This window comes from Aquarana catesbeiana, linkage group LG12 (assembly GCF_042186555.1).
Source record: "Aquarana catesbeiana isolate 2022-GZ linkage group LG12, ASM4218655v1, whole genome shotgun sequence".
NCBI lineage: Eukaryota > Metazoa > Chordata > Amphibia > Anura > Ranidae > Aquarana > Aquarana catesbeiana.
This window is the reverse complement of record NC_133335.1, coordinates 54,416,659-54,433,894: the sequence shown is the minus strand read 5'-3', so window position 1 is coordinate 54,433,894 and position 17,236 is coordinate 54,416,659. Positions and strand designations below refer to the sequence as shown.

At 44.5% G+C, this 17,236-nt stretch overlaps 1 protein-coding gene across 1 annotated transcript in view; it reads right to left on the bottom strand.

Moving 5' to 3' along the window:
• Positions 1-8,971, bottom strand: part of LOC141114242 (beta-1,4 N-acetylgalactosaminyltransferase 2-like) — a 242,612-nt gene extending 233,641 nt beyond the window's left edge. The window contains exon 1 of the mRNA XM_073607819.1: positions 8,743-8,971. Coding sequence (XP_073463920.1) covers positions 8,743-8,909 — 167 coding nt within the window. The 5' untranslated portion in view covers positions 8,910-8,971. The remainder of the gene's footprint in view (positions 1-8,742) is intronic.
• Positions 8,972-17,236: the final 8,265 nt, after the last annotated feature.

Here is a 17,236-nt window from a genome sequence, read left to right as displayed (position 1 = left end):
TCACAGGGGTGATAACCCTTCCCTATGTTTTCCAAAAAGCTTAAAAACTGATTTTTTGGCTGGAGCTACACTTTAAAAATGTACCAGTTCAAAATTACAAACAGATTCCACTTAACAACAAACCTACAGTCCCTGTCTTGTTTGCACCGCCTGTATACTGCTGTTCAGAGTATATAGGGCCTGGGGGCCCCACGCCTTTCCCTTTTTTAATTTGGGTGTGGGGTTCCCCTTAATATCCATACAGGACCCAAAGGGCCTGGTAATGGACTGGAGGATACCCATGCCGTTTGTCTCACTGATTTTCATCCATATTGCCAAGACCCGACAGTATATTAAAGCCGCAAGCAGTTTTAAATTACTTTTTTTCCTTTAAAAATGTCATTTTGTGCAGGGACTGTTCTAAGCACGGAAAACACGCAACACTTTACAGGCATACTATAGACACCCCCCAGGTACGATATTTAAAGGAATATTTCACTTTTTTTTTTTTTTTTTACTTAAAGCATCATTAAAATCACTGTTCCTGAAAAAACGGTCGTTTTTAAAAGTTTTTTTGCATTGATACACGTCCCCTAGGCAATACCATGAAAATTAGCCTTCAAAATGAGCACTTTTGATTTTGAACGTTCGAGTCCCATAGACGTCAATGGGTATTCTAACGTTCGAGGGAATTTTCGGTCCGTTCGCAGGTTCTGGTGCGAACCGAACAGGGGGGTGTTCGGCTCATCCCTACTAGATAATCTGCTAAAGGATATCTATTATACAGAGCTATCTTACTCATTGGATATATATAAATATCATATAGTATCCATTCACTTTGTGTGTGCTATTAATAATAAAGTAAATCAGTAAACATGGAAGGTCAGGCAAAGCGGGTAAAGGGGCTCCACCTGCTTTGAGCCCAGGAGTTATTCAGTGCTACATGTCAGTAGAGACATGTATAATAGAAGATGGGTACAGTAGTCCTAGGCAGGTAGACTGAGCACGGTACTGGGGCAGGCAAACAAAAAACGACAGAAGAGGATACTAAAGCAGGAAAGGTGAACGACACACCTGTTGTGCAGTCAAAAAATGTTGGGAATATCTCCCAAGGAAGCTCCAAAGTACAAAGTGGAGACCAGAAGAAGAGAGGAGCTGTGGATCCAAAGATGGAGGAGGATCTAAGATCAGAGGAAGCTCAAGCAGGCATACCTCAAATTAAAGAGATGCTGGCAGAAATGTTGGCTAAAGTTGAAATATCACTGAAAACAGATATTGCGGCAGTTGGAGCGGACATCGGGTAGGTTTTAGGCCGAGTAGAAGAAATGGAGGAAAGAATGGATATGTATGATCAAAGGCTGGAGGAAATGAACGAGCAGATGAAGTCCCTCCAGAGAGTATATAGATCGCTGTTATATAAAATGGAAGACCAAGAAAATCTAAGCCGAAAAAATCTACGGATAAGAGGATTATCAGAGAAATTTAAAAATGAGGAATTAACACAGGTGATGCAGAAACTGTTTAATCCTATGCTGGGGAAAGAAACAACAGAAATATTGAAAATGCATAGGGTACATAGGATTGTGAGACGCCAAGTCCAGGCAGATGATAATCCAAGAGATGTAATAGTTAAGTTCCAGTATGCTGAAGAGAAATCTAAAATTATGGCATACGGAAATCGGCAGGAATTCTATATGAAGGAACTGAGCTTCAAATATTCTCGGATTTATCAGCAGAGACTCTTGCAAGAAGAAGACTCCTTAAGCCTTTGACAGAACAAATGCGGACATTGAATGCGGCATACCAGTGAGGATTTCCAGCGTGTCTTAAGGGGTAAAAGGACAGTCTAAACTCAGTACTTAGGTTCCCCGAAGATCTTCATGACTTTTGTAGTAAATTGGATCTTATACCTCCCCCCTTACCAGGCTGGGAAGAAAATACTGGGACAACTTTGGCTCCAAGTAACATGCAGTGGTCCCGTAATGAGAGAATGGGGGGAAGGAGGAGGCAGAGGTAGAGGGGGAGAACGCACTGTATATTGAAGCATTTATTTAGAGAGATGCTCAAGAACAAGAAACACTAGGATGTAGGTAAAAACCTGCCTAAAAAGAAATAAATAGATGGAGAGGTGAGAGGACCGAGGTGGGGGGGAGGGCTGGAGGGCCAGTAGAGGGGTCAGTAAGGTCAGGAGTAACCGCCCCCCCAGGAGGGGGAACTGGACGATATCTGGACAGATGCTGTCGGATCCATACATTGAACATATACAGTATGTTAAGGGGGGGTGGGAAGTGGGATTGATTGGGGCAGTGGGGGGGGGGGGGGGGGGTTCTCCTCTTCCTGTATATTGAAGCATTTATTTAGAGAGATGCTCAAGAACAAGAAACACTAGGATGTAGGTAAAAACTTGCCTAAAAAGAAATAAATAGATGGAGAGGTGAGAGGACAGAGGTGGGGGGGAGGGCCAGTAGAGGGGTCAGTAAGGTCAGGAGTAAGCGCCCCCCCAGGAGGGGGAACTGGACGATATCTGGACAGATGCTGTCGGATCCATACATTGAACATATATGTTAAGGGGGGGTGGGGAGTAGGATTGATTGGGGCGGTGGAGGGGGGTTCTCCTCTTCCTCCTCTCCGGTACCTTTTTGACCTGCCAGGTGCTCCCTATAATGAACTATGACCACAATAAGTTTAGTTTCTTATAACGCAAGAGGACTGAACACTCCAAGTAAAAGATATAAGGTAAATAAAGAGTTGCACTTTATTGGGGCGAATGTAGTCTGTCTCCAAGAAACACATATTGCACATGCTTCTGGGCACAGATTGTCCTAGCACTCGTTCCCCGTGTGGTTCTATGGTGATTCAGTATCCAGGGGGGGGGGGGGGCGGGGGTGTCCATAAGTTTTGATAAGACCACGGTATTTGCTGTAAAGGAGCAGCTGGCAGACCCGGAGGGTCATGGAATGTACACTGGTGAATATTTACTTCCCAAATAGGGAACCAGATACATTTTTAAGGAAAGTTCTGAAAAAACTTGAGGTATTCAAGGAAGGCAAACTTATAATAGCAGGAGACTTAAACTTGAGTATAGACCCTCGGGTAGATACTATGGGGGGGGCCCCTCTCGCTATACATTTGAAAGACAAAAGGCGGTAAAAATGCTATTGGAGTGTCAGATGGTAGATGCATAGAGGGTCAGGCACCCAGGGAAAAGGGATTATACTTTTTATTCCCCAGTCCATGGGTCATTTTCAAGGACCGACTATGTCCTCATAGAACATCAACTATTACAGTCTCTTAAAAATGTGAAGATTAAAGCAATAACCCTCTCTGATCATGCCCCAGTAGTGATTCAATTAGAAATATCACAAGACTTTACGGGGGGAAGATACTGGAGATTAAATAACTCTCTTATTCAGGATCCGGTGATAGATAAGAAGATTGAGCAAGAGCTGGATAATTTCTTTGCGTTTAATGATACACCAGAAATTCCCCGGTAAACTTTGTGGGAAGCACATAAGGCCTTTATAAGGGGAATATTGATAGGGGTTGGAGCAGGGAAGAAGAAACAGAGGGGAGAGGAACTCAGTACCTTATATAGAGATATAGGATTTAGAACAAGTGACAAGACCCCAAGGCATCCCAGGGAGACAAGAATTAATAGCAAAAAGAGAGGAATTAGTACAACGGTTAGAACAGGATAAAAAACTTGCTTTTCATATAGTAAACAAAGAGAGGTATCAATGGGGTAATAAATCCCGGAAATGGCTGGCCAGAGCAGTAAAGGAGAAAAAGGCTTATCCTTTACCCCTAAAAAAAAAAACAATATAGGGGAGATGGTACATTCGTCTCCTGAAATAGCAACGGTATTCCATGAATACTAGAGCGCATTATATAAGGTGAATCAGAGTGGGAAAGATACTGTATAGAGAAACAAGATACAGAAGTTTATGAGTACCTGCAGGGCCTAGACCTTCCCATGGTGCCTAAGGAGGAGCTTGAAGCTCCGATTACCCAGGAAGTGGTAGCAAGAGCAATAAAAAGTATGGTCCTGGGAAAGAGGGGTACTCTCGAGTACCCTCGACGGGTACTCTATCCTGTATTATAAAAGATTTCAAAAGTTTCTGATCCATAAACTATGTGAATATATGAATACTCTGGCAGAAGGAGAGACTTTGCGGGAGGAATTAATTTTTGGCCTATATAACTCTCATTCCAAAAGAAGGGAAGGATCCAGCAGCCCCAGCGAGTTATAGGCCAATATCCCTGTTAAATACAGATATAAAGACTTTTGCTAAAATAATCGCAGAGATTAAAACTGCTTTTACCGAGCTGGATACATAATGATCAGGTAGGATTTGTAAAAGGGAGAGAGGGAAGGGATAACTGCCTTAAGTCGATGTTTTTGATCCATGAAGTACAAAAGGGGGAGGCCCCAGACGCATTTCTATCGATAGATGCTGAAAAAGCCTTGGACAGGGTGGACTGGGGGTTTATGCTTGGAACATTAAGATACCTAGGTTTGGGGGTTAGGATGATGAAATGGATATCTGCTTTCTTTTATCACCCAACAGCTAAAATTAGAATAAACGGGAACCTATCTCATCCCTTGAACTATTTAACAGAACAAGGCAGGGGTCTCCCCTCTCTCCAATGCTGTTTGTAATGGCATTGGAACCTCTGTTAGCAGCAATACGTAAAAATCCGGACATTAGGGGGGTGAGAGTAGGGGAACGGGATTACAGAGTAGCCGCTTATGCAGATGATTTGCTTTTTTTATGTCTCCAACCCTAGGATAACAATTCCAAATCCGAGATTTTGAACATTACTATTCCAAGGGGGGAACAACTGGCGATTCAACCTAAATTCCCCTTTGTATGGTGTAAGGAGGTGTTGGCGTACTTGGGAATAAAATTGACTGCATCTTTGGGGACTATGTTTGAGGCCAACTACATACCAGTGCTTAATAAGATCAAGGAACATATTAAAAATTTGAGATATAAGCCTCTCTCATGGATAGGTAGAATTAATGCCTTAACCACTTCATCCCCGGAAGATTCGGCTGCAGAATGACCGGGCCATTTTTTGCGATTTGGCACTGCGTCGCTGTAACTGACAATTGCGCGGTCGTGCGACACTGTACCCAAACAAAATTGTTTCTTTTTTTCCCACAAATAGAACTTTCTTTTGGTGGTATTTGATAGCCTCTGCGGTTTTTATTTTTTGCGCTATAAACAAAAAAAGACCGACAATTTTGAAAAAAACACAATGGGGGTTATTTACTAAAGGAAAATCCACTTTGCACTGCAAGTGCACTTAAAAGTGCACTGAAAGTGCTCGTGGAAGTAAAGTCACTGTAGATCCGAGGGGAATATGCAAGGAAAATAAAAACAGCATTTTAGCTTGCACATCATTGGATGATAAAATCAGCAGAGCTTCCATTCATTTCAGATCTACCCCTTAGATTTAGAGTGACTGCACTTTACAGTGCAAAGTGGATTTGCCTTTCGTAAAGAACCCCCAATATTTTGTACTTTTTGCTCTAATAAATATCCCCTTTTTTTTTTTTTTTTTTAAACACATTTTTTCTCAGTTTAGGCCGATATGTATTCTTCTACATATTTTTGATAAAATAATCGCAATAAGCGTATACTGATTGGTTTGCGCAAAAGTTATGGCGTCTACAAAATAGGGAATAGATTTATAGCATTTTTATTATTTTTTTTTCCTAAAAATGGCAGCGATCTGCGATTTTAATTAGGACTGTGAAATTATGGCAGACACATTGGACACATTTTTCGGACCATTGGCATTTATACAGCAATCAGTGCTATAAAAATGCACTGATTACTATAAAAATGTCACTGGCAGGGAAGGGGTTAACACTAGGGGACGATCAAGGGGTTAACTGTGTTCCCTGTGTGTGTTTCTAACTGTAGCGGGAGGGGACTGACCTAGAGGAAGTGACGGATCGTGGTTCCTAGCTAATAGGAACTCAGAATCTGTCACGCCTCACAGAACAGGGATGTGTGTGTGTTTACACACACACATCCCTGTTCTGCCTCTCATGCCCCGGATCGCTTGTGGCCGGCGGTCATCGCGACCGTCGGCCACGAGCATCGGCACCCCCGCTGTGCAGTGGGCGCGCGTGCGCCTGATATCCCGCAAGCCGACGTATAGCTACGACGGTTTGCAGGATCGTGCCGACCTGCCTCAGTAAAATGACGGCGGCTGGTCGGCAATCGGTTAAAAATTAATATCTTACCCAGGATGATGGTGGTCGCGATGGTGGACGCAGTGGTCTCAGCGGGGAGCATTGATAGCTTCAAGAAACTATTAGATAATCACCTGAATGACCGCAATATACAGGGATATGTAATGTAATACTGACATATAATCACACACATAGGTTGGACTTGATGGACTTGTGTCTTTTTTCAACCTCACCTACTATGTAACTATGTAACTAATTTACATCTTTCAAATGATTCCAATAGCGGTACCTCGGGTATATTTTAGGAAATTAAGATCAATGGTACTAAAATATATATGGGTACCTAAACGCCCTAGGATTGCATATGCAACATTGGTGAAGGAAAAAAGGGCAGGGGGACTAGCAGCACCGGATGTTGAGAAATATTATCAGGCGATTTCTGTCTTCCGGATTGTAGAGTGGATTCATAACAAAGAGGGGAAACGTTGGGTAAATATAGAGATAATACAAAGTAAGGTAGATCTACGAAAGATGGTTTGGATACCACGGCAACATTGGGATTTAGCTACTAGCACAAACCCACTAACTAGAAACACTTTTAAGATTTGGGATAGGTTAGGGAGATTGCAACACTGGGAATACAACTCACCACTAATGTCTATATTGGGCACAAATTATTTTAAGCCAGGGAAAGATAAACACATATATTTCACTAGATGGGCAAAAGAAGAGGAAATATTACTGCAAGATGTGATGAAAGGTAATAGGATATATATGTATGCTGAAATCACACAGAAATGGGGAAATAAGCCACTAGACAAATGGAGGTATGCACAATTAAAGCACTTTACACAATCACTACCACAACCATTGCGGGGAAAAGGACACATGAGGTTAATAGAGAAACTATTTTGTTCCCTCTTAGTTTAAATTGAAGTATATCTAAAATTTATAAAATTTTGATTAAGGAAGTAGAACCTGAATCCCCCCCCCCCCCCCCCCCATCTGGGAAAGTGGGAGGAGGGGAGAGGTTTTCTTAGGGATGAGGAACATAAAAGGAAAATCCTTAGGACAGCTTGTTTCTCATCAAGCGATATAAGGACAGTGGAAATGTGCTATATACTTCTGGCGAGATGGTATGTGACCCCACAGAGAGCTCACAGGTTCCAGGCAGAAGGCCCCCCAACATGCTGGAGGGGATGTGACGCCCTGGGGACCTTTGCGCACCTGTGGTGGGAAAGTACAAAGATACAACCTTATTGGGGTAGAATTATAGCAGCGATCCACCCAATAATGGGAGAATGGGTCTATTTCATGATATGAGAAAGACGGTGTCCCAATACAAGAATACCTTAATTCCATATCTTCTAAATGCAGCTAAAGGTCTGATCCCAAGCCTAGGTGGGTAGTAAGAGTGGAAATGGTGAAAGCCATAGAGGAAACAATTTATACAATAGAGTATTCATTAGAGATATATTGGAATATATGGGAAAAATGGATGGAGTTTAAAAAAGCAGGGGGTTGGAGGAACTTGATAGAGGTTTAGGGGTTCAGGGGGAGGAGAGGGGTTCCTTTTCTTTTTTTTTGGGGGGGGGGGGGGGGAATAGGGAGAATAACTGTATATTGTAAGTAACGTATGTAATAAGGAATGCTGACATAGGAATGCGATTTTTAATTTGTAAAAAACTAAACCCATTGAAGTCTATGGGACCTGAACGTGAAAAATCAAAGTGCCCATTTTGATGGCTTATATGCAAGTAATTGAGCATACAATGTTTATTGGGGTCCGGGTACTGCCCTGGGGGACATGTATCAATGAAAAAAAAGTTTGTAAAAAACGTCATTTTTAAATGAGCAGTGATTTATTGATGCTTAAAGTGAAAAGTATTAAAATGAAAAATTCCTTTCAATATAGTGCCTGGGGTGTCCCCTTAGTCCACCTGTAAAGTGGCACAGCTGTACTGTGTATAGAAGCTGCTGCAGAAACATTTGCATTTATAAAGCCCAAAAAATGACATTTTCCCTGCAAGCTTTCTTTATTTTGTAAGCAACGGCTTGGGGAGCCAGTCTGTATGATGAGGCCACAATTTAGTGTACTGGGAACAAGATTAGAGACTCTTTGGATAAATTCTTGTGTCTCTACCACAGACTTTTGGATTTCTACTTCATAAATTTAGGCCGGATATATCCTGCTACACTTGTTTGGTAAAAACAACCCAAATCAGTGTATATTATTTAGTCTGTGTGAAAGTTATAGAGTCTACAAACTATGGTATACAGTGCATTAAAAAAGTCTTCATACCTGTTGAAATTTTCCACATTTTGCCATGTTACAACCAAAAACTTAAATGTATTTTATTGGGATTTTATGTGATAGACCAACTAAAATTGGCACATAATTGTGAAGTGGAAGGAAAATGATCAATGGTTTTCAAAGTCCAGATGAAAGTTATTGTCTAGTACATTTTTGGTATTATATCTTTATAAACTGTTGACAACTAAGGTTTCTCTCTATCAATGAACATCTAAAGTGAGTTTGCAATAGAAATACTTACCTGACCAAGTTCTGCATAGATTGTGACTTTCTTGTTTCAGATGATGTTTTCAAAGTCACATGGAAAGCCTTTTGGGTACAGTCTGTATACAGGAACCTTGAAAAGTACCACAACGTCATTATAACTGAAAACAGAAGAATCCATTTTAATAAGGAAAAAAGTTGCATGTTTTTCTGAATAGATCTTAATTCTCCGTAAAGTGAGAGATGCAGACTGTAGAGCGATGTGTAGATATAAAAAGATGAGCAGCTACTGTAAATTGTATCATGACCACACCTCTTGTACTTTAGACACATTGCACTCAGTGCTTTGGTGTTCTTGGATCATAATTGAACAGCTTAGTTTAATTTCTTTCATGACTATTGTATTAACCACCTCAATACTGGGCACTTTCACCCCCTTCCTTCCCAGACCAATTTTCAGCTTTCAGTGCTCTCTCACTTTGAATGACAATTACTCAGTCATGCTACACTGTACCCAAATGAAATTTTTATCATTTTGTTCACACAAATAGAGCTTTCTTTTGGTGGTATGGTATGATTTCGAGGGAGGCATTGGGCATTGTTGTTGAAGTGTAAAAATCTCATAATCATCTCATAACGTGTTCTAGGAATCAATGACGAATAGACCGGCATGTGGTGGATAGGTTGGGTAGACCAGTAGGAATGGAGTTCATTTTTTTTTTGTCAGCCCCATGTTGAGGGTTAGGCCAAGAAAAATATTTCCACGGTGAGGGGTTTCCAAACAAAAGGACGGGCATATGAGGAACTGGGATTGTTGGCTATATGTTGGCTGGCATATAGATTACTTTGCTCCACAATGTAGATTAGGAGATCATTGGTAAAAAATAAATGAAAATAATAAAGTGGGGTTACATTTTCCGTCTGCATCTGAGGCTGGGCTGTAAAAAGGGGTATTACAGGTTCTACTGACGTATCGGGCAGCCATGTTGGATACAGTAGAACATCTGGGAGGCTAGTACGGGCACTGCCTCGTTGATGGGATGCTCCGTTTCTAGCATCTGGCCTATCTTCTAGGAAGGTTGCAGAACTGCTTGTGGATGCCTGCCTATCCCGAAGTGCTGCGCTGCTGGTGGACGCCTGCTGGTGGATGCCCTGGAGTGCTGAGCTACTGGTGGATGCCTGCATATCATCCTGGAGTGCTGCGCTGCTGGTGGATGCCTGCTGGTGGATGCCCTGGGGTGCTGCACTGCTGGTGAATATCTCCTCCTGCTCATTTCTCCTGATTCTCCTTGTTAGGATTCTATCTTTCTCTGTTTCCATCTCGGAGCCACTGCTTTCCACTGGCTCAATTCCCTGCTACTCTTGTCCGACATACTCTGGAGTATTTGGAGAGCCTCCTCTGCGCTGTAAGATCTTTTCGTCATGTTGGCGGGCAGATGTGTCAGATGGCGGGCGGCAGATGTGTCAGATGGCGGGCGGCAGATGTGCCAGATGGTGGGTGGCTGTGCCAGATGGTGGGTGGCTAGATGTGCTTGATGTTGGCGGGCAGATGTGCCTGATGTTGGCGGGCAGATGTGCCTGATCGTGGGCAGATGGCGGGTGGCAGATGTGCCAGATGGCGGGTGGCAGATGTACCAGATGTTGGCAGGTGGCAGATGTGCAAGATGTTGGCGGGCGGCAGATGTGTCAGATGGCGGGCGGCAGATGTGCCTCATGGCGGGCGGCAGATGTGCCTGATGGTGGGCAGCAGATGTGTGCCTGATGATTGGCGGGCAGATGTGCCTGATGATGGTGGGCGGCTGATGTGCCAGCTGTTGACGGGCTGATGTGCCAGCTGTTGACGGACTGATGTGCCTGATCGTGGGCAGATGGTGGGTGGCAGATGTGCCAGATGGCGGGTGGCAGATGTGCCAAATGTTGGCAGGTGGCAGATGTGCCAGATGGTGGGCGGCAGATGTGCCTGATGGTTGGCGGGCAGATGTGCCTGATGGTTGGCGGGAAGATGTGCCTGATGATGGCGGGCGGCTGATGTGCCTGATGATGGCGGGCGGCTGATGTGCCTGATGATGGCGGGCGGCTGATGTGCCTGATGATGGCGGGCGGCTGATGTGCCAGCTGTTGACGGACAGATGTGCCTGCTGTTGGCGGACAGATGTGCCCGCTGTTGGCGGACAGATGTGCCCACTGTTGGCGGACAGATGTTCACTGTATGACAGGTGTTGTCACTGTTTTGTGGACACTGTGTTTTGGGGACACTAGCTGGGTAATCAGTGGGTAAACAGCAGACAAACAGCTATAAAACTCACTGATCTCCCGGCTGCAGCACATATCTCTCTTCCTCTGCTCACTGACAGGCTCTGTGTGAAGAGAGGAAGAGATGAGAGCAGTTACAACCGCTCTCTATTTACATTACATGTAACATGTTACATTTACATCACATGACGACTGTGTCCAATCACAGTCGTCATGTGATCATGAGGGCCAATCACAGGGCCCTCCTGTGTTGTACCACTCCACTGTCTCTGGGGGGCACAGGCAGATCGGAATTGCGCCGCTGCATGGGCACGTGGCGGCGCGATCCCCTGTCAGATGCCACCCCTCCCCCATGTTTACTTTATGATGGCTGTGATTAGACACAGCCATCGTGCGGATCGGGAGGGCAAATCACATTGCCCTCCTGCCATTCCGAGATGCGGCGTGTCCAGGTGACACGCGCGCATCGGGATCGCGCGGCTGCACGGGAGCGTGCCGCGCGATCCCGCTCCTTCTGAAGGACGTTCAGGAACGTCCAGTCAGAAGGAGGGAGCTTCCACCCCGCCGTTTATGTGCAGTGGCCGGGTGGGAAGTAGTTAACTATGGCTTGTTACCTGCTATACCAATAACCCCACCCTTCCCTCTAATGACCAGACAACACTGAAATGGAGTAAATTGGCCATAGCAGCTGTTTTATTAACCAAATATAAATCTCAAATAAATAACCATAATAATTAACATAATAACCTTTTTAAACATAACATCCAGTTTATTCACTAAAATGTCACTTCTCAGGCCTCCAGTCGCAAAACCACCGACTCAAGGACAACTAGCAGGTACCCATATACCAACTGGGAGCCGTTACTCAGACGGGTCCCTACACCATACCTTTTTGATGTGTCCATATGACCTAAAAGGACCTTGCACCCCGACAAGTGCCACAACCAACCCCTTAAGTCGCTCAAGACCCCCCAATACTAACACACAATGCCCACCAAAATTGTAGGGCTGGCGGGTGGGAAGCTGCTCACCCTCTCTCTCCCTTGTGGTGACTGGCCCTCTCCTTCCTCTCTGGCTCACTTCCTCCCCCCAGCTCCACCCTATTCCCCATAAAACACTGCTAAACCCTGCTTCCTAGACACTCCCCCTCACTACACTCCCGGTAACCAAGCCCCCATTAACCCTGTCATGCCGGCCCTCCGTTGATTGCCTCTGGTAATACTCCAGGCCTTTCTGTAATCTCCCAGAATCAAATGCACAGACAGAGCAAAACAATCAAAGTCTCACTTAGCTACTACACTTGCTTTCAAGCAACAAGTTCACTTAGAGTACACCTAAACTCAAAAAGTAATGATTTTCTATGTTATAGCAAACATCTGGAAGTGTCAATTGAACCTGTTCAGTATCCTAAAAGGATTGCCTTTAATCTCGAATTCCTTTGCAACATATACTGCATCCTTAACACTCTTGCTCTGTAGCAACATAACTGTATATCTGCAGGGGGACTTCTTTTTTGAAAAATTAAAACATTTAAAGGATAATTCCACCTTTTACCCAAAAAAAAAAAAAAAAAAAATGAATGCATTTATTTATTTGATTATTTGCATTGGAGCCCACAAAGCATTACAACCGCAATCAGTGGATCATAAGTGCAGTGCTCAGGTGCCTCCTATAGACTATTCTTCCAGCCCAAGTACAGAGCTTCAGTGACAGTACAGGTGGAAGTATCAATGGACTACAGGTGCAGTGATGTCACCACACTTGTGCTTCTTTGGGAACTTCTTCCACAGTGAAGATGGGCCATGCAGTATTTTTATTTACAGATCCAATGAATGGCATGGATGTGCGTAGCTCTATCCAAAAATTGAGAAGGCATTCAAAGGAGAAAACCCCCGGATTTAGTAATAGGTTGGTGGGTGGAGGGCTGCAGACTGTGACCATGTTTCATGTTACACCCTAAATATGGTTGTAGTCATAGGCGTGCAAACAGGGTGTGCTGGGTGTGTCTGGGCACACCCTAATCACCCCGTGGGGTGCTGATTCCCCCTGCTTCCCATCTCCCCCTGCAGTGCTGCCAGCTTCCCTTCTCTCCTCTCAGGAGCAGGGAAGGGGCTAGTAAATATTTCATTAACTAGTCTTTCTTTTCTGAAAGAACACATTGAGTGATCTGTACCAATTTCTCCTGTCTTCATTCTTAATTGAAGTATAGTAAACTACTGTATGGTAGAGCCTTACCTAGACATCAAATTATTTGTTGCCAGAGCTGTCTCTCTCTGCCTCTCTGCATAGGATGGTGGGTTAGTGCTGCCATGGCCGCCCTGAGTGTTTAAATAGAGTGGTGCAAGTGTTTTAATCTCCCCCTGGTGTGTGGGGGCAGCTCCACGCGTGCGCATCACTTCCCATAGTGGCCAGCGCCATTAGCAGGTCCCCTGAGTCCCAGCACGCGGGGTCGCTCTGCCCGCCGCCGGGGGGGGCGGTGTAGCGCGTGCGATGATGTCAAGGGCCCGCCGACACACACGAAGGCCGGATTGACTGTTGCCAGGCAACAAAGGTAAAGCGAGGGAGCGGAAGCATCCTGCTCAGGGGACACAACCTAAACCCCCAGATCCACAACAAGCCAGCCAGGAAAGGGCCGACATGGCCCCCGGCCATGTCCCGTTCAAGTATAACTAAAGACAAAACTTTTTTTTTAGTTTTGGATAGAGTGGAGAGGGATTTGAGCGCTTGTCAGTTTTTATTGCTGTCTGTGCCTCTATTAAGGAGATTCATCCTAACTGTTCTGTTTACACTTATTGTTGAAAGTGAACGTAAAAGAAAATCCTAAATTTTGGGTTGTCCCCAGAAAAGTAATAGAGGGGAAATCTTCCAATGGGGACACTAGTTCTGGTTTTCTGGGGTCCCCAAGGAATTCCCTTAGTTTGCAGGGATTTCCTCTCACTTCCTGTTTGGCTGTGGGACAGGAATTGAAGTGAAATCTCAGCAATGGGACATAGATGGCAAAAAAAAAATCAATAAATTGACAGGGCTTATAACCCTCCCTTGCTCTATTCAAAATGACAAAAAAGTTTTTGCCTATAGTTCTACTTTAAATGTGCCTACTGCACCCAACAAAAGAACACCCCTGTTTGCTACTTAGGGCCTGTTGTGCTCTCAGGGGGTCATTTCCTTTGTTTCAAAATCCTAAATGTTCCAACCTGCTCATTGTGCCCAAGCCAAATGATTATGTGCAGCCCATTATATACTGTACCTAAAGCACTTAACCACTTGCCGACCACCTAACGCAGATATACTGCGGCAGAATGGCACGGGCAGGCAAAATCACGTACCTGGTACGTGATTGCTTGCCGCGGGCGATTAGATCGGACCCCCCGGTGCCCGAGGCGGTCGGCTTCTGTCTGGGAGCATTCAGAGATGAGGGGGAGGCCATCCATTCGTGGCCCCCCTCGAGATCGCTCCCAGCCAATGAAAATCTTCCCCTGCCTCTGTATAGTACACAGAGGCAGAGGAAATGATGTCATCTCTCCTCGGCTCGGTATTTTCCGTTCCGGCGCCGAGGAAAGAAGACATCTGAGTGAGTTACACCAACACACACACAGTAGAACATGCCAGGCATACTTTACACCCCCCATCACCCCCCGATTACCCCCTAATCACCCCTCCCCCCCCCCCGTCACACTGACACAAGCAGTTTTTGTTTTTTCTGATTACTGCATTGGTGTCAGTTTGTGACAGTTAGTGTGGTAGGGCAGTTAGTGTTAGCCCCATTTAGGTCTAGGATACCCCCCTAACCCCCCTAATAAAGTTTTAACCCCTTGATCACCCCCCGTCGCCAGTGTCACTAAGCGATCATTTTTCTGATCGCTGTATTAGTGTCACTGGTGACGCTAGTTAGGGAGGTAAATATTTAGGTTCGCCGTCAGCGTTTTATAGCACCAGGGACCCCTATATACTATCTAATAAAGGTTTTAACCCCTTGATTGCCCCCAGTTAACCCTTTCACCAGTGATCACCGTATAACTGTTATGGGTGACGCTGGTTAGTTTGTTTATTTTTTATAGTGTCAGGGCACCCGCCGTTTATTACCTAATAAAGGTTTAGCCCCCTGATCGCCCGGCGGTGATATGCGTCGCCCCAGGCAGCGTCAGGTTAGCGCCAGTAGCGCTAACACCCACGCACGCAGCATACGCCTCTCTTAGCGGTAAAGTATCTGAACGGATCAATATCTGATCCGATCAGATCTATACTAGCGTCCCCAGCAGTTTAGGGTTCCCAAAAACGCAGTGTTAGCGGGATGAGCCCAGATACCTGCTAGAACCTGCGTTTTGCCCCTCCGCCCGGCCCAGTCCAGCCCACCCAAGTGCAATATCGATCGATCACTGACACTTACAAAACACTAAATGCATAACTGCAGCGTTCGCAGAGTCAGGCCTGATCCCTGCGATCGCTAACAGTTTTTTTGGTAGCGTTTTGGTGAACTGGCAAGCGCCAGCGGCCTAGTACACCCCAGTCGTAGTCAAACCAGCACTGCAGTAACACTTGGTGATGTGGCGAGTCCCATAAGTGCAGTTCAAGCTGGTGAGGTGGCAAGCACAAGTAGTGTCCCGCTGCCACCAAGAAGAAGACAAACAGGCCCGTCGTGCCCATAATGCTCTTCCTGCTGCATTCGCCAATCCTAATTGGGAACCCACCACTTCTGCAGCGCCCGTACTTCCCCCATTCACATCCCCAACCAAATGCAGCCGGCTGCATGAGAGGCATTTTCTTTATGTCCTCCCGAGTACCCCTACCCGACGAACCCCCCCAAAAAAGATGTTGTGTCTGCAGCAAGCGCAGATATAGGCGTGACACCCGCTATTATTGTCCCTCCTGTCCTGACAATCCTGGTCTTTGCATTGGTGAATGTTTTGAACGCTACCATTCACTAGTTATTAACGTAGAAGTACAGCACTGCACAGACTAGGACACACTTTCACAGGGTCTCCCAAGATGCCATCGCATTTTGAGAGACCCAAACCTAGAACCGGTTACAGTTATAAAAATTACAAAAAAAAGTGTAAAAAAAAAAAAAAAAAATATACAATAAAAAAAACAAAAATAGTTGTCGTTTTATTGTTCTCTCTCGCTCTATTCTCTCTCTATTGTTCTGCTCTTTTTTACTGTATTCTATTCTGCAATGTTTTATTGTTGTTATGTTTTATCATGTTTACTTTTCAGGCATGTCATTTTTTATATTTTACTGTTTACTGTGTTTTATTGTTAACCACTTTTTTGTTTGATGCCATTCACGACTTTGAGTGGTTATACCAGAATGATGCCTGCAGGTTTAGGTATCATTCTTTTTAGCCAGCGGTCGGTTTTCATGTAAAAGCAATCCTAGCAGCTAATTAGACTCTAGACTGCTTTTACAAGCAGTGGGAGGGAATGCCCCCCGCCCCCCCCACCGTCTTCCATGTTTTTCTCTGGCTCTCCTGTCCCAACAGGGAACCTGAGAATGCAGCCGGTGATTCGGCCAGCTGACCATAGAGCTGATCAGAGACCAGAATGGCTCCAGTCATTTCTATGGCCTAAGAAACCGGAAGCTACAAGCATTTCATGACTTAGATTTCGCCGGATGTAAACAGCGCCATTGGAAAATTGGGAAAGCATTTTATCACACCGATCTTGGTGTGGTCAGATGCTTTGAGGGCAGAGGAGAGATCTAGGGTCTAATAGACCCCATTTTTTTAAAAAAAGAGTACCTGTCACTACCTATTGCTATCATAGGGGATATTTACATTCCCTGGCATAACAATAAAAATGATTAAAAAAAAAATGAAAGGAACAGTTTAAAAATAAGATAAAAAAGCAAAAAAATAATAAAGAAAAAAAAAAAAAAAGCACCCCTGTCCCCCCTGCTCTCGCGCAAAAGCGAACGCAAGCATTGGTCTGGCGTCAAATGAAAACAGCAATTGCACCATGCATGTGAGGTATCACTGTGAAGGTCAGATCGAGGGCAGTAATTTTAGCAGTAGACCTCCTCTGTAAATCTAAAGTGGTAACCTGTAAAGGCTTTTAAAGGCTTTTAAAAATGTATGTAGTTTGTCGCCACTGCATGTTTGTGCGCAATTTTAAAGCATGTCATGTTTGGTATCCATGTACTCGGCCTAAGATCATCTTTATTATTTCATCAAACATTAGGGCAATATAGTGTGTTTTAGTGCATTAAAATTAAAAAAGTGTGTTTTTTTCCCCAAAAAATGCGTTTGAAAAATCGCTGCGCAAATACTGTGTGAAAAAAA